The sequence below is a fragment of the Dermacentor silvarum genome, chromosome 8 (genome assembly GCF_013339745.2).
Source record: "Dermacentor silvarum isolate Dsil-2018 chromosome 8, BIME_Dsil_1.4, whole genome shotgun sequence".
NCBI lineage: Eukaryota > Metazoa > Arthropoda > Arachnida > Ixodida > Ixodidae > Dermacentor > Dermacentor silvarum.
In genome coordinates, this window is record NC_051161.1 from 1,633,521 (window position 1) to 1,652,145 (window position 18,625).

The window sequence follows — 18,625 nt, forward strand, 5'->3', positions numbered from 1 at the left end:
TTGTCAACACTGGCTGCAAGCGGCCTAAGCAATTCACGTATAGCTGCCTCAAGTGGCAGCTGTGAACGACAGCAGGCGCACCCCGCTAGGAGCCCTTTTTGCTCTGGGGACGGCGGCGCGCCGGCCGGTATCCCTGTGGAAACCGCGCCACTGATCGAGCTGGACATCAGTTCATCCTTGCTCGATCGCGCCGCCAACGCGCCAACGGCTCCCTTTGGTACAGGCGCACAGACGCTGTTGCATAACGCCGCCGAAATGATCCAGGCGCTCTCTGGGGCAGTTAAAACGTTGTCGGCTGTTACGAAATGCGCTCACCCCGCTGTACGGTTGGCAGTCCCGACCTACAGCGGATACGGTGACCTGCTTAGTGCCAGGGACTACTGTTACTCCCTCGCACGCTACCAGAGAGCGCTCTGGGTTTGAACAATCAGGATGTACTCGGATGCGTCGTCCCTGTTGCACTCACTGACTTGGCGGCTAGGTGGTACAGTCTTTACGGACACCGTGCCACAACCCTCGAAGAGTTCCGCGCGGCATTCCTGCGTGAATTCCTACCCGCTGACTACGAGAGTAGGATGCGGCGAGAGCTTGGGCTACGTACACAGGCTCCTGATGAGTCGCTTCAGGAGTACGTACGGGTGATGGAAGACCTTTTCTTAGTCGCCGAGCCCAATGCCTTGAACGAGGAACGCGTCGAACGGGTGATCAGGCAGGCACATCCGACCTTTTCAGCGTACCTACGCGGCGGCTGCTTCCGAAATCTGGAGGAATCAGCCGCCGAGGCAAAGCACATTCAAGGTGACATTATCGCCGCGCGCGCCTATTGCCCACCGCCGCCCGCCAGCGAGGCCCTTGAGCCGAGCTGCGCCTGGAGAGGGCCTGAGCCCTTTCCCAACGGCAACAACCCGGCCAAGCTGCCTTTGCGGCTGCAAGCGGGTGTGTATGGGAGCTGAGCGCGTGCGCTCTCGACCCCTACACGCACGGGAGACGGGCAGCCTGTGCTGCACCACCAACCGAAACGCATGCGCAGGGACGCTTTTCAACCCAGCGCATCGCGGAGGGAAACGCTCTTTATCGGCCCATTGGCCAAGCGGCGAGCTGACCACGGCAGGGAGCTGAGGCTGCTCCGCCTCGGGAAAGATACCGCGGCGGAGTATGCTGTTTTCGCTGCCAACAACGAGGGCACATTGCAAGGGATTGCACCGCGCCCCGGTCGCCTGTGAGGCCGGGAAACGGGATAGCAGGTCGCTCGTGAAGGCACGAGTGACCGAACTTTTGCTTGTTCCCTCGGCGTACCGAGCAGGTTGTGTTGCTGGTGTGCACGCGCCGTTTATTCCAGTGACCATTGTTGGCCGCGAATTTTCGGCGCTGCTGGACACGAGCGCAAGTGCTTCGTTGTTCGGCGAACAGGTTTTGTCCCACTTGTAAAAGCACGCAGTGCGCTTGCGGGACTGCCGAACGACATTCAATCTTGCGAAAGGCGTGGCCCATTCGGCTGGCGCCGCAAGGCTGACTGTCAGGTGGGAAGAGCGAATGAGACGCAAGCATTTCGTTCATCTCCCAGGGCTCAGTGTTCCTGTGATTCTCAGCCGGGACTTTCTCCTTAAAACTGGGATCGTTGTGGACATTGCGAATGGCAGCTATCGCGACGGTCAGTGCACGTCGCTAAAGCCGTTCATCAGCTCGCCGGTGTCCGATCTTGCCTGTGCAGATGGGGCGTCGGAATCGTGTCGCGCGCCGAGTTCGGGGGCAAGCCCCCGAGCTTCGCGCTCGCCCGCTCATGGTCCCCTTTGGGATCGAGAGGCACGGCACGAACCGTGTCGCGCGCAGAATTCGGGGGCAAGCCCCTGCGCTATGCGCTTGTCGACTCACAATCCCCAGTGGGATAGAGTGACACGACACGAAGAGGCACCGCATCCTCTGTCCGCCTGTGCGGCTCATTTGGATGATGCACAAAGGCTCGTTTGTCGGCACTGTTCCGCGACAACGCAGACCTTTTCACCGATCAACCGGGCTGTACCGATTTGGCGAGCCACGCGATCGAAACTGGTGGCGCGCTTCCTTTGAAGTGTAACCCCAGGCCCGTCAGTCTTGCCAAGAGGCAGGTGATTGATGGTTTGCTGGAGGAGATGCTATCGGCCGACATTATCCGCTGCTCGTACAGCGCCTGGGCGTCTCCAATTGTGTTGGTGCCTAAGAAAGATGGCAGTCATCGCCTGTGCGTAGACTACCGCCGTCTGAACGGAGTGACTCGTAAGGATGCCTATCCGCTTCCTACGATTAGCTCCATTGTAGGAACCCTGGGCAGTGCGAGGTACTTCACTACGTTGGATGCCTCAAAAGGGTACCTACAGGTCCGGATGGATGCACGTGACCGGTCCAAGACTGCGTTCACGTCCCACAGAGGGTTGTTTGAGTTTACTCGTATGCCCTTTGGTCTATGCAACGGTCCTGCGACCTTTCAGAGACTGATGGACCGCGTCCTCGGGGAAGCAAAGTGGTCATACTGCATGTGCTACCTCGACGACATCGTGATTTACTCACGAACCTTCGAAGAACACTTGGCCCATGTTGCCGATGTGCTCGAGAGGGTGCGGGCCGCCGGGATGACTTTGAATCCTGCGAAAGCCCAACTAGCGCAAACCCGAGTTCAGTTACTGGGGTTTACGCTGGGCGAAGGCTCCATTGAGCCGGATCGGGAGAAACTTCGGGCAATCCTCGATTTCCCCGCGCCCAAGGACGTACGTGGCCTTCGCCGCTTTTTGGGAATGGCCAACTTTTACCGGTCCTTCATCCCGTCCTGTGCCCGAGTGCAGGCGCCCTTGAGCAAGCTCTTGGGTAAGTCGGCCGAGTGGCAATGGGGACCTGAGCAGCAGCAGGCTTTTCGCCAACTGTCTAGCGCCATTGCGGAGACAGCGCAGCTCAGACTCCCCGACCTGACCAGACCGTTCGTTGTCCAGACCGACGCGAGCGATCTGGGTTTAGGAGCAGTCCTCCTACAGGAATACGATGGCGTGTTGCAGCCGCTGGCCTTTGCCAGCCGCTCCTTGATACCGGCTGAGAGGAATTATTCCGTGACGGAGAAGGAGTGCCTCGCTATCGTGTTTGCACTACGTAAATTCGATGTCTACCTTGATGGTACGAAATTCGTAGTGCAAACAGACCACAGTGCGCTAAGCTGGCTGATGCGGCTCCGGGAGCCTGCGGGCCGGCTGGCGCGCTGGGCTCTCCTGATACAGCATTATGACTTTTGTGTGCAGTATCGAAAGGGGAGCACTAACGTGGTAGCTGACGCGCTATCTCGTGCCCCATTGTCCACCCAGAACTTTTCTCCAGGTGCTACAGCCGCTGCCGGTGCCTTAGCGCCAGCTAGCGTCGGGGGCGAAACGAGCGGAGAGAGAGGCGAGTCCGCAAGCGGGCAAACCTGTTTCTCCGCGCTCCAGGCAAGCAGCGCGCCGGAAAGCGTGCGAGCGGGGGAGCTTCACGAAAGCGAACCCATGACGCCGATGGCTGCAGTCCTGAGTGGGGACGAGACCAACCTCCCCTTTGGGAGAATTGGAATCGCTTTCAGCAGGCAAGAGCTACTGAAGGACCAGCAAATTGATCCGTTTTGTCGCGGAGTGAGCGACGGTCTCAGGGAGACGGAGCGCCGAGACGCTGCTGGTATTGCGGCGGGCGCAGGGGGGCCGGAAACAGCGTGTGTCGCTGAGTCCCCTGCGGATTTATATTTGCTGGATCATGATGGGCTCCTGCTGAAATACATAGCCACCGATGATGACGCTGTGGACCCGTTTAAGGTGGTTATCCCCAAAAGTCTGAGAAGCGCACTGTTGCGATGTTCTCATGACGAACCCTTGGCCGGTCATTTGAGTGGCTCTAAAGTTTTTGCGAAACTAAGCCAAACTGTGACCTGGCCTGGCATAAAGCGTGACATTTTTCGCTATTGCTGTTCCTGCCATGTCTGTCAAATGGTGAAATCAAGGGGTGGCAAGCCGCCCGGGCTGATGAAACCAATCGACAGTGAGCGTCCGTGGCAAGTGGCCACCTGCGATCTTATGGGGCCTTTCCCCAGGAGTAAGCAGGGGTTCACACACCTGATGGTAGTCGTTGATCATTTTTCTAAATGGGTGGAACTGTTTCCGCTTCGTAAAGTGACAGCGCGAGCGGTGCTGGAAAGGCTACAGGAAGTGTTTTGTCGGTTCGGCCTATCTTGAATTTATAGAGTTTGAGATTCACTGTGACCGCTCAGCCCTGTCGTGGATGTTTAGCACCGACCAAGCTTCGTCCAGGGTCAAGCGTTTGGTCCTACGACTGCAGGGCTTCAATTGCCAAATCAAGCACAGACGGGGACTGGCAAATATGCCAGCAGATGCCTAGAGCAGAGCCCCTCTCCAGTGGGAAGACCCCCCCAAGTGACAGTCTGCATGAGACACTGTTCCTCGTTGCTGCTCCAGAACCTGAAGCGAAAATTACATTTGAGCAAGTAGCAGTAGCCTTGCAAAAGGATGCCACACTCTTAGGTGACACAGAAGGGCTTATCCAAGAACAGGCTCCTGACGGCCATCTCTCAAAACTGAAGAGTGTAATCCAAGGGACTAGGCTCCCAAGCTCGGACCCTGATCACCACCGCCTTCATGATCTGGCAGAGACAACAGAAGTGGAGCCGAGCAAACTGCTGGTTCAGCATAGAGGCAACAAGAAGGTACCATGGCTACCTGATCCCCTGAAACACCTGGCATGGAAGAAGGCACACAGGCACTGCAGACCATGCCAGATTTTTAAAATCCATGAGACGCATCTCAGCACGGTTCGTCTGGCTGGGAAAGCGGGCTGACATGTCAAAGTATGTGCAGTACTGTGATGTCTGTCAGCGCATAAAAGCTCGATACCAGAAGCCCAAGGGCCTCGTGAACATTCGGTGGGCCAGAGTGGAAGAGCTTAACTCATTCCGTACCGCGCCCATCGGGCATGGTTAGCCCTCTATCGATGGTTTGACACGCCGCTTTCGAGACCTTCTGCACCGCTCACGGACATACTGCGCTATCGGACGTGAAGGAGGAAAACTATATTTTAGTTTTCTAAGCACTTTGCTTTTTTCCCTCCAAGCTGTGATTTTTAAAGGCGCTCCGAAGTTTCGCGATCGTCAAAGCAGAACGCAAAAATGTCTGGCTCCTGAAACAGCGCGCGCGTTTCGGGAGATTGCAAATATCGCGATTCTGCTGCCTCTGCAGCTGATGTTATCGATACGCCGAACAGCAGCGAGTCAGAGGACGCTGACTTTTCGTCGGAATTTTCGTCAAACCAGCTCGGAACATCAGCGGCCGCAGCCCGGCACGCCCAACTGTAGTACTTGCAGTTAAATTTTTGTAGCAGAATACCTGTTCAATTTAGATTTAGATTTTTTCGGGGATACTAGTGCATAATAGACGGCAATACATTTTGTATATCTCATAATTTCCGTAACATTTTTTTCTTAGTAGATACAGACGTGTCTTTGCAAACTTTGATTAATTTTATTGCACAATCTTGATTTTAACAATTTATATCTTTTTTATGACATACATCATATTAATAAAGCTTTTATGCGTGAAAAGTGCATTCGTTTTGCTTTCTGTTTATGTGTTAGATTAAATATTGAGTGCAGTAGTTCCTTCAGAAAAAAATATCTGCTGTAACATACAAAAAGCACCTATTTTCCCCATGGTAGGGAAAGAGTCGATATTATCGGGCCCTTGCCATCTACACCTCGTGGTCACAAATACTTGCTGGTGGTTATCGACAAATTCACTAAGTTTCCAGAGCTCTTCCCTTTTGCGAGCGGCAACAAGTATGAAAATCTTAAGAGCGTATGGTTGCAGTCTTCTGTCGCCAGTGGTGGTGTAAGCAGACCGAGAGCTCCAAGTGAGGTGAGGCAAGATGAGGTTCTCGGAGGCCGCGCGCATGATTGACTGCAGTTCCCAGAGAGAGGACCAGGTGGCGCGAATACGACGGCGAAAGGAAGACATGGGTGGCACGAGGTGTGTGCAGTGTGGCGTGCGCAGCTGGGGCCATATTCTGAAACGTTCAATAAATCAACCGGCTGCTTACCCGTGACATTAGCATGCACTACCAACACGCACACTCTTCCCCTTCGCAACACACGAGAGAGCGCACCATGCGAGTGCAGAGCGACTTGGGTGTGTTTTTTCGAATGTATCAGCCGCAGTACGACATAGGCGTGTTCGTTTATTCAATATCTGTCGGGAGCACCGTATGTCACCATGGCGTCAAAATGACGTAGGCCGGAACTACTAGAGGGCGCGATTTATTTTCCGGTTTTGCTCAACCAGTCAATCAGCGTGCGCCTGAAGGCCAAATTGTCGCCTAGGCGAACTATAGCCAAAGTGAAATGTTTCAGAGTACGGCCCCTGGGCAGGTTGTGGACAGCGTGGTGGAAGAGTCATAGAGTGCGGTAATAAAGTGAATGTTTGCGATGAATGTGTCAGCCTGTTGTCGTTTGTAACAACTTCTCCCATGACGAGAAAGAATGTGATGCGGGTGACGTCACAACCTGCCTCGTTCATCCCGACGATGGGTCGGCAAGGGCATTTAATGCAGAACCAGCCCATTGCTAGAGTCACCACCAGTCACCCAGTAGGTCTGGTGCGCTCTTACCACCATATGCACGGCACACTATTTTCTGCTACAGTAAAACCTCATTAATACTACGTACCTACTACCCACTTAATAATGTGGGGTCTTAGTGTCTCACAGGAGACCGACCAGCACGGGTTCGAGCTTATCAAGCCACAGGGCCGCGTCAGCCGTCGCCTACAGCACCGCTGCGCACGAGCTCAGGTCACAAGGGACTACCGAGCGATGCACGCAAGAACACAGTATTGCTCTGAGTTACGGAAACCGTTAATTGAATCCCACGGCACCAGTACTGCACAAACACCCGGGTGGCAGGGAGCCAAAGGCGTCCCTACAGGCGCCTATAGCATGTCGCTGTGAGAGCACAGGCTCAAGCTGGGACACGCCGCTAGGAACAGTCCCGGCGGCTATGCTACTTGCTCTGGCGATAACCAATGGGCCAACTCGCCAGAGATCGGGCAATCTCCTTCGGCTTGGGCCTTCGGCAAGTGCGGCTCGGCGTGGTACGACCTCGCGCGAGCACTAGGCACCGCTCTTCGGCTTCGTCAGGAAAGGATCAGCACAAAGTACGTGCTCCCCGCATGGGCAAAGGCACCATGCACAAGCTCAAGTCCTAGTCACAAAGGTGTCAGCGGAAGTGAGGAAAGCATGTATGTACCCTGCGCTGGTCCCGGAGATAAGAGACCCACGCTCAGCAACAAGCAGCCGAACGCCGCCGCGTATTGACGTCAGCGCCCCACCCCCACCGCAAAGCGCCACCGCTGAGACCGGTTGGGAGTGGGTGGAGATAGGCAGGGGACGGCAGAACAGGTGAAGCCCGCGATGGCGCCGGCGCATTCCTCAATCCCCACAATAAGTAATTCCGGTTTATATGTAGTTGCGATGAATGCCCCGTCCTATAGCCATTATATTTAATGTATTGGCTGACTGCTTAAGCCGTAGTCACTTACATATGCCATGCCAAACGGTTAATGCGTAGTATTTACTCCATTGTTCGGCACGCACAGCCGCGGATTCAGCCAAATCTTGTGCACACAGACCACATATAGCAAAATGGTGGTGCACGGACCTTTCCCAGACTGCAGCTGCCATCGATAGTTACGTCAAAACATGGTAGCCATAACATGTTTCCTGCTCTCATAGCTTCTAGCACTTCCATGTTGTAATCAGTAGATAATGGCCCTTCCGTACCCAACGCAACAAGTGCGTTCACCGTCATGAGGGCATTCGCAGAGAAGTGGGGCCCGATGGAGAAACAGGCCCGCGGCCTTGCCGAGTTTGACGATGCCGTTGTCGCTGCAAGTCCGCCACAGCAACAAGTGAAAATCACAGATGTTTTGCTGCCTGCTCGCATATCAAACTTGTCTGCATGTGTATGCTTGAGTGAGAATTAACATGTTTTTTGGACAGTAAGTCTATAGCCGCTGAATTGATATTGTCGGTTAATTAGTACATCGCTTAGTGTGTACGTATTAAGGATGTTTTGCTGCTTCTTTGTTCATATTGTATAAAGCAGTGGTTCTCAAATGGGGATCCACGGACCCCAGGGGGTCCGAAAAACTATTTATGGGGGTCCGCGTAACCAACGCCAGCAAAATAGGGGTGTGCGAATATTGGAAAAGGTAGAATATTATATTTTCAATATTCAAATTTGATTCGGAAAATAGATATTCAAAAATGTTGGAATTTCGTATCAAATCGAATATTCGAACCACTGGTAAATCGAATCGAACCACTGGTATAAAGCTTTTCGTTTCCTCTCCCTCTTCTCCATGAGTCCGTCCCTCGTCCTCCACCCTGAAGTCACATCATTTCAGCTCGGTCTCTGCAGTTGCTGAAGGTTAGCTCCAAGATACGGCACGTTGCCCGCATATGGACAGCAGCAAGGGTAAAGAGGAGACGCTAGGGGCAGTGGGAAGATGGGCACATGCCACCGCATGCTTGATCACGTTACTGCGCACTCACCCCTTCCGCACACTCCTTTTGTGCTGAAGGAATTGTCGACTCTTGTGTTTCTCTGTGCTGCCACATGCCCAGCGGCCGCCTCCATAAGTTGTTAAGCGACAAATGGTGCAGCGCTGCTTCCTGCACACTGCGTCCCAGCATACGCACTTCGACGGAAATCTTGCTGCTCGAACTTTTCATGCGCAACACCGCTTGCAAATAACTTTTTTTCTCGGAGAACGTTTTTATAGTACTTTGCTAGATTTGCCAGCCATACAGGCTCAAAGCGCATGTGTGAAATGGTTGAAACCTACGTTAAATCGAAAATGTCACAAAATTACTTCATTAAATTTCGAGGTAAAGATACGTGGTTTTTGATGGAACTAATATGGGGAACTAAACATAGTTTGTATATTGTGAATTTCGTTAAATCGAGGTTCCTTATTTTGAGGTTTGAGTGTATATCTTGTCAAACTTTATCTGGTGTTGGTGAGAAAAGGCAACAAGATTGAGGGTAATGGGGTGCATAAGAAGAATTGATTGCAGGACTATTTTTTAAAAAATAAATACATTAAATACATCGGCTTTATTCAATGCTTACAAAGTCTTTGAGCACCATCAATATTCTCAGTTAGACTGTTTCTGTGGATGTAAGTCTAAAAATACTTTATTATGTTGCCAATTTTTGCGATTGTTATATTGCAGTTGTTTTATTTTGTTACTTTTTTAGCAGGAGTGCTTAGTGCTCTTCAACAAAGATGACAGAATTTGCAAATAAACTCTATAAGATAAAGATGACGATTAAGATTGAATAGTTGGGCTTTTAATTTCTGGGGACAGTTATCCTTTTTGTGGATTTCTTGAAGCAGAATACCAGTCAAGGAAGCAAGTGCGCATGTATTAATGATATCTGACGGAGAACTTATTGCACGAGGTATTATAGCACATAGCACATCTGTCAGTCCAGCCAGACTCGGGCGAGAGATAACAGAATGTCACTACCTTTAATTTTAGTATAGAGTACTAGAGAATACGAAAGCTACTTTTATGCAACCTCCCAAACCAACCACATAATCATCAGCGATCTTTCACCGAGGCCTGCTGGAGACAAATCTGCCAAAGCTGTTCTGGCCCAGATTTGAGTAGGAGGCTGTTCTGGCACAATGTAGAGCAATTTCTGTCATTTTTCCACTTTCAGGGCAATTTGGCATAGCAATTTACGTGATTATGAAAATTACGCAATTGGCACAAGACTCCCACCCCTGCACTTTGCTAGAATACCGAAAAAATTTGTACATGTTAGTAGATTCAATTTGAAAGGAAGGATGTCTGCTGGTTGGAGATAAGAAATTTGCAAGTATACATCTGCAAACTTGCAGCAGCCTCTACAGTGGAGCTATAATGAGAAATTAACTCATCTATCAAAGTATCTTAAGATACATTTATCAAGTATCATAGCAAATACAATTAATTCTCATGTATCTCAAATACTTCTCACCTCAGTATCTTATATCTGTATCATGATACCAGGGGTGGGACTGTCCAAAGTTATTTTGGAGAAACATTTGGAGAAAGTAAAATTGTGTTTTGGAGCAGTTGGGAGCAGACAAAATTGCATTTTCGAGCAGCTTTGAGCAGAGTAAATTTCATTTTGGAGCAGCTTGGAGCAGGCCAATGTGAATTTTGCTGGAATAATCGAATATGGCAGCGCACTTCCAAACCACAATGAAAAAAAGAATAAACCAACACAAAGCGTGTAGTAGAATCACGCTTAGTAGCTATAGCATACCATTATAAGGAAGAATGGGTCGAGCAGTGGCACGGCGCATGTTTTCCTGTGAAGCCGAAAACATTGGTGGAACTACAAGTGAACTCTACACTCCCGCGCCTACTCTCATAATGATAGTGGAAGATGTTCTCAAATTATGCGGTCCATTCAAACTGCTAACATAATTTCTGGGTCACCATAAGTCACCGCAGACGCAGAGAGCCACAATCAACCCCGGGGCTGGAACAACGTAAACAATTCCAATCTGTCTTTAGTGGGCATGGCGAAAGCACCAGGACAATGCATCTGAACAATCCGTTCTTATTTTTCATCCAGGCCGTGCTTCTGATGAGTGCCAGTCAAGAATTGTCCGTGGCTTACTATCAACTTGCTGCTCTTCAAGGGACGACATTGGAGCATGGGCACCATCGCAACATCTCGGTACAATCTCTGGCTATCGACACTTCGGGCCTGCGCACAACGACGACGTGGTTCGAAGGTCAGGAAGCCCCCCTATCGGCAACATCACCTCTGCTGGGCTACATAAAAGCAGCCAGGAGGCGGCAACCGTTCAGTGGGCATGGCGAAAGCACCAGGACAATGCATCTGAACAATCCGTTCTTATTTTTCATCCAGGCCGTGCTTCTGATGAGTGCCAGTCAAGAATTGTCCGTGGCTTACTATCAACTTGCTGCTCTTCAAGGGACGACATTGGAGCATGGGCACCATCGCAACATCTCGGTACAATCTCTGGCTATCGACACTTCAGGCCTGCGCACAACGACGACGTGGTTCGAAGGTCAGGAAGCACCCCATCGGCAACATCACCTCTGCTGGGCTACATAAAAGCAGCCAAGAGGCGGCAACCGTTCAGTGGGCATGGCGAAAGCACCAGGACAATGCATCTGAACAATCCGTTCTTATTTTTCATTCAGGCCGTGCTTCTGATGAGTGCCGGTCAAGAATTGTCCGTGGCTTACTATCAACTTGCTGCTCTTCAAGGGACGACATTGCAGCATGGGCACCATCGCAACATCTCGGTACAATCTCTGGCTATCGACACTTCGGGCCTGCGCACAACGACGACGTGGTTCGAAGGTCAGGAAGCCCCCCTATCGGCAACATCACCTCTGCTGGGCTACATAAAAGCAGCCAGGAGGCGGCAACCGTTCAGTGGGCATGGCGAAAGCACCAGGACAATGCGTCTGAACAATCCGTTCTTATTTTTCATCCAGGTGAGCGACTATCACCAGACTCACAGCTACCGTAGTAACAACCCATGTCTGTTAATTTTGCCGTGCCCACGGCCGCTGATCGCAGTGTTGACAAATGTGTATTTATGTTATGTTATGTTATGTTATGTAACCATGAGCTCTTCAAGCCAGCGGCTCGAAGATAAATTGAATTCTATTGATAAGAAAGTGGATGATATCGCAGTCACTGTCGCCGAATACACGTGTAAAGTTGATAAACTACAAACAACCATTGATCATCTGAGTCTTAAAGTGGACGAGTTAGAAAACAGAAGCAGACGGAACAATTTAATTCTTTATGGGCTACAAGAAAAGAAGGGTGAACAACACCAGGCTCTAGAACAGGAAGTTTCTAAGAAGATCCTTGAGGATGTACTAAAAGTTCCAAATGTTAATATAGAGCGTATACATAGGCTTGGGAGGCCATGCGAAAACAAGTGCCGCCCAGTCATATTTAAATTAGTTGATGGGAGGGACAAGATAAAGATTCTCAGTAACTGCGGCAGTCTGAAAGGGACCCCTTTCAGTATTTCTGAGGATTTTTCGCCTCGTGTCCAGTCATTGAGAAAAAAGTTGTGGGAATACACAAAGCAAAACAGGAACAATCACGACAAAGTGGTGTTAACTTATGATAAGGTAAAAATTAACGGCAAGCTACTCAGGTGGGATGACACACTCAACAAGGCAGTCCCCTTGAATGGCAAGTGACCAGGCGCCGTAAACACAACGAGCAACATATCAAAGCGAAAACAGAACAAGAAATCATCGGGTATGGTCCTGCCTCCACGAGAGCTCACTATGCTATGTGCTAATGCTAGGAGTGTAATGAATAAAACTGTAGAACTAGAAAGTTTACTCTTGGGCTTTCGTCCGGATGTAACACTCCTAACTGAAACATGGCTAAGCGAAAACATCTCGGATGCAGACATAGTACCAAGCTCTCACATAATGGTCAGGAGGAATCGTGGCTCAAGAGGGGGTGGCGTAACAATTATCTTAAAAAAGGGAATTGACTTCACTATTATTCCTCACGAGACGAGTGTCGAAATGGTCTGGATTCTTGTTCATTTGTGTGAATGCAGCCTACTAGTCGGTGTGGTCTATAGGCCTCCCAGCGCTGACGTTTCGATGCTTCAGTCACTGCATGAATTTCTTCAAATAAACACCAAACGCTACAACAAGCTTATCATGTGTGGCGACTTTAATCTACCTACAATAAACTGGGAACAACTTTGCTCACTACCGCCTTGTGCGCAGTCTGAAATGTTGCTTGAAATTGCGTACTGCTTTAATCTCACACAGCTTGTGCAGATACCAACACGTGTCACTCCCAGTTCCAGCACCACACTTGACCTTGCTTTTGTTTCTAAGCCATCCATGAAACGGGCCCTTCTGTGGATGTTTTACCAGGAATATCCGATCACAAGATAATTCTCTTCAAATGAAACTTTACGATAGCAAGATCGCATGAACCTATGAAAGAATTCTTAGACTTCAATAACGCCGAAGACGAAAGCATTCTCGACTACTTAGAACAAGATTTTGACATTTTCTGTCAAAAACAAAGACAAGGTTTCCTAGGCGTCAATGAGCTGTGGCTGCACTTTAAGAGCGCCTTGCACGAATGCATCAAAAAATACGTTCCTAAAAAGCGAAAAAAGATCAACCGAAAAAGCCCGTGCATTACTCGTAAAATCTTGCACTTAAAGCGTGAATTAAAACGATTATCATGCCATCGGTCAAGCCATTCTGTCCTGGCGTCACTCAGAGCAAATCTCAGAACCGAGTTAAAATCAAGTAAATACAATTTCTTTAATGTCAGAATGCACAGTTTTCTGAAAAACAACCCAAGGAAGTTTTGGATGCATATATCGAAGCGGAACAGCCTTGTAGACAAGATAAAATTGAATGATGTTGAAGTTACAGACACTCAGCGCATTGCGGAAGCTTTTAACACGTTTTTTTCATCGGTATTTTTACGTGAACCCACCCAGGAAGATGATGCTCACTGCGTTGGTCTCGAGCTTCCAGATCTTGTCATATCTGAGGAAGGCATATTTTCCTCACTTCTAAACTTAGACCCAAAAAAATCTGCAGGTCCCGACGACATACCTAATGCTTTTCTTAATCGATTCGCTGAATGGTCCGTGAAATACCTGTTCATAATATTTAACACAAGCTTAAACGAAGGGGATCTACCTAACAACTGGAAAGTTGCCAAAGTAGTCCCAGTCCACAAAAAGGGAGACAAGCTTAATGTAGAAAATTACAGACCTATCTCTCTACTCTGCACCTCTTCTAAGGTAATGGAACATTTTATTTCTAAGCACTTAAGTTCCTTTTTAGAAAATAACGACTTCTTTAGTGAGAGTCAGCACGGATTCAGGCGTGGCTTTTCGACCACTACGCAGTTATTTCATATGACTAACGAAATACTGGCAATCATGGACCGAGGTGGGCAGGTAGACATTATTTTTTTAGATTTCGAGAAAGCGTTCGATAGGGTCCCACACAAAAAAATGATGATGCAGCTAAAAAGCATCATACGCAGCGAACAAACTTTGAGTTGGCTTGATTCGTACTTGACGCATCGAAAACAATTTGTCAGCATAGGTCCTTCGAATTCATCGCTTGCCTCTGTACTTTCGGGGGTTCCACAGGGCTCGGTATTAGGGCCACTTCTTTTTCTTATTTACCTAAATGACCTGGCTTGCAAATTTGCCGTACGGTGCCGCTTTCTTGCGGACGACTGTAATGTTTACTCGAGCATCCAATCTGTGGATGACCAATCACGCTTAACCGACTATTTAATATCAATACACGACTGGTGTATCCAGTGGCATATGACTCTAAACATTTCGAAATGCGCGCACATGGTTATTACACATAAAAAAAATCCGCTAATGTGCACCTACCAAATAAATCATATGGATATTAAACAAGTAGAGGAATTCACATATCTTGGAATTACAATTGACTCTAAGATGAGCTATAACGCTCATGTTCGGTATGTTTCCTCGGCAGCAACGAAAAAGTTATGGTTATTAAAGCACCGTTTAAAAAACTGCACCAGTGCCACCAAATTAACCGCATATAAGACAGTTATTAGGCCAATACTCGAGTATGCAGATATTGTCTGGGACCCTCACACAAAGACTGGCATAGACATTATCGAAAGCGTTCAAAAAAAAGCTTTTCGATTTATATACAATGCTTATGATTGGCGCATTTCAGTCACCGATTTAAGATTACGATCTGGGCTCCAGACACTAGAAACTCGTCGCAAAATGCACCGTCTACAAACAATGTATAACATAGTTAACAACCACACTAAAATTAGGTTTGACAACTACATGCAATTTAATACATCGCGCCTGACCAGAGGTAAGCACAATCAAACAATCTTAGTGCCGCATGCTAGAACAAACGCATACAGTTCTTCTTTCCTACCCAAAACAATTCGCGAATGGAACGCCCTTCCACAAAGTGTGGTCAATTCAACCACTCCCGATTCCTTCTTATCTGCAGTGCAGACGTACTTGTAATGTCATGCGCTCATCGTTTCTTTTTTGCTAGTGTTGGATATTCTGATGTCTCTTTTATTACGCCTTTCCTATTGGCAGCAAATGTGATGGCGTCATCGTATTGCTTTGTACTGTGTATTAGAATATGTTTGCCTTGCCTATTGGGCTGTCTTTTTTTTTCTTTTTTATCTTTTCTTTTTTTGCTTGTTCCCTTGAGGAAAAAGAGTTTGAAATCACGATGTTTGTACCACTCCTGCCTGGGCTTCCAAATGGAAGCCGGCAGTATTGTGAAATAAATAAATAGCAATTATATTGACACTGCAGGCGTATTTCTGCCGTTGTTGTCGCCATGACGTTCTATATAAACCCGCCATTAGCCCTTCGCAATATATCAAAATGGTTCAGTCATTGCCCATAGGGGCATAAAAACAGACCGGAATATTTTTACAGTTTACTGGCTGTGGGGACAGAGACGCCCGCCCGCTGAACCCGCTGCAGCGCGCGCCTCTCTAATATCTAGTTAGCTATCTAATTTCTAGGAGCTGAGGCCGACTCAACCGTATTCTAGTACACTCTGAATACAGCTGCCCAGGCCGTTCTGACGGCAGTGACAGCAGCCGGGAGTGGCCGCGTGTGCGCCGGCCACTTGCCCGAAGCGCCGAAACGCCCAGTGTTATAAGCGCAAAAATCACGAGAAACTGTGCGCCAGGAACGTGGACGGCTGCACTCTTTTTTGGAGATTGAATCTGCTCGCTGTTGGCGGCCACTGCCAGAGCAAGACGTTCTGGCGCAGCATGGCGCCATTTCGGTCAATTTTCTGTGTTTGGCACAGAAATCTGCATTTGTATCATAATGGCTCAATTGGCGCAGGAGTCCCACCCCTGTGATACATTTGCAAGGTATCTTTGCCAAGCCCTGGACTGTATACCACACAACTGACTCGCATTTATCATCAGTGAACTTTGATGTGCATTTGTATGATAGCACGTCGGAAATGAATATCGCAGATCCCACGTGGTAAGAGTTTCACAGATGCTGATATTCTACTTGATAGTCAGGTAGGCTGAACAAACTATCATCAGAGGACAAAGCTAGTTTTCCACGAGGCACATTAATGAAAATGAATTATTCAGTAAGGGCACCGCCTAAATCCAGTAACCCTAGCAAAACATTTCATTGGCAAAAAAACAAAAAGCATGAGGTGTTTCAGTCATAAAGCTGCAATGACTTTAAGCACTCCAAGTATACTTGTATTGCAGCCTCGTACCTTGTCAAGTGAATGCAATATACTCTCAAGCTGGCCAGCATGAAATACACGACACACACGTGAACAATGCCGAGTAAAGATACATCTCAACAACAGCAATCAACTTTTGTGAGGCCACTCACCATTAAAAATCCCTACATTGAGGTTCTCACTGTCGAGATCTTTGATGTATTTCCCGAGATACTTGTTTAGAAGATGCGCAACAACACCTTCAAACATGGTGAATTGACCTTTCTCACAGGCTTGTCATGTCTGGATAACAAAAAGAAAAAGGGGAGATAGGTTACCAATACAGTGCACATTTATGAAACACCAAAGAACTGCATCCACTACAAGTTGTCTAGAAACTTTTAAACGTCTTATGTAACATGGACAATGTTGCATTTATTTTAATGAAACTCATTTTATCCTGAATGAAAAGAAGTATATAGCATTTTTTTTCTGTTGTGCACACAATAGCAGACGGTCTACCAAGGTGCCAATTTACTCCTCAAATGTTCATCAACACATTCAGCTGACAAACGAATACAAAGTGTGGTAGTCTGTAATGCACACGCAACGATGGTGGCAGGGCATCAGTCAACACAATCAGAAATAAATACAGGACTTGCCATAAGTGGTCGCTTCTTCACCACCCATGCCTAACATGACAGTTCATTCTTTTTGCACATTTTGGCCTTTAGAAACTACATTATACTGCTAAGAACTGTCAGCACAGAACTGCAATCACAACATAGTGTATGGCGAGATGCTTTCATGCTACAGGCCAGCAGTTCCAAGATCACGCCACGACACCACCTTGTCCAAAGCAGCGCGAACGAATCGGGAGACTCATGCGACCATCACATGAGGAGCGTGTGGCGCTCAAGATTGGCTGGTCCCAGCCACCACATCAGAAGACGAGGTGCCCGAAGCTTTCTCGATTTTGTCCAGGTGAGCTGTTCCCAGAGAGCAATCGCGAGCTTTTCACCCGTGAAACTACACCATGCAAATAGCTGTAGATAGTGTAAAGCTTCTTCAGTCGACAGGATGCATAGTACGGTAACAGGGGAGGACTTCTTTCTTTAGAGAATTAGAAAATACTGTGTAAGCGCATAGCTTGAAAGAAGTTAAACTAAAATATGTCACAGCTGAGGGGGAGAAACCTGTATGGCAATAAAAAAAGGACTCGTATGGTAAATAATAAAAGCTGCTGAAGTTGGTGGATTCTCAAGCCGATGTTCTTTTTTTTTACTGCATGATTCATGAGCAGGCCTTCTAGGGGAAATACGTGGGCATGTTCTGTGTTATGATACCTGATGCCCCAGCAACTGATGTTACGAGGTCAAATGAGCTCAATCACCGCCAGTTCCGTAAATTTCTAAAGGCAACTAAATCCGAGTTTGTAGACATGGCACATCACATTGCAGCTTGATGGTTGGGAAAAGCTTTGTCTTGTTTATGTAACCTTAAGGATGAAACAGAGTTCTGGCACAGAAGGATCACCCGAGCCACTACTGTTCAGTTAGAAATCGGCAAATCAGCATTCTGGAACAACTTAATGGGCCGCATGAATAAGCTCAATGTAAGACTGGAAGGACCTCATTCATGACCTGTTCATAGACATAAAAAGGCTTCCAAATAAACCGCATGTTTTTTTAGAAGCAGGTGCAAAACCAAAAAAAGGAGCATTTCCGCATTTGCTCAAGGATTAGAATGGAGACTAATACATCATTTACTTCGCTATTTCCGACAAGAATCCGCGGCAACCTGCACACACAATTTTGCAAGCGATTCTCTAATCTTGATGCCAGGATGGAGAAACTACAAAGGTTTAAAAATCCATTTAGCTGTGATGTGGATGCACTACCAGGTTCCTTTTAACTAGAAATAATAGAACTGCAGTTAAACGATATCTTGAAGTCCAAGCATAGGCTGAAAGGTTTAATTTTTCCGGGGGGGGCGCTGGGGCCTGACCAGCTATCCGAACCCCGCCCATGTATGCATATATATATATATATATATATATATATATATTTCATTATTAACAGTTACACTGCAAACTTCATGTGACCTCGAAAGATTGTTCTCTGAAGTGACGAGCTTATACGAGTTTTTTCATGACGTCAGAATAGCAGACAATTCAGTTTTACAGCCAGAGTCCCCTTGCACCGCCAAGAGACTGGTGTGTCTTGGTTGAGCCATATGACAAGTGGATTCAGTTAAATACGTTAGGAAGATATGTGTGTTTTGTGCG

General features: G+C 48.0%; 1 protein-coding gene across 1 annotated transcript in view; it reads right to left on the minus strand.

The window, feature by feature from the left end:
* Nucleotides 1-18,625, minus strand: part of LOC119460513 (intermembrane lipid transfer protein VPS13A) — a 1,139,096-nt gene that overhangs the window by 1,085,037 nt on the left and 35,434 nt on the right. Inside the window, exon 2 of the mRNA XM_037721434.2 lies at nucleotides 16,512-16,641. Coding sequence (XP_037577362.2) covers nucleotides 16,512-16,608 — 97 coding nt within the window. The 5' untranslated portion in view covers nucleotides 16,609-16,641. The remainder of the gene's footprint in view (nucleotides 1-16,511; nucleotides 16,642-18,625) is intronic.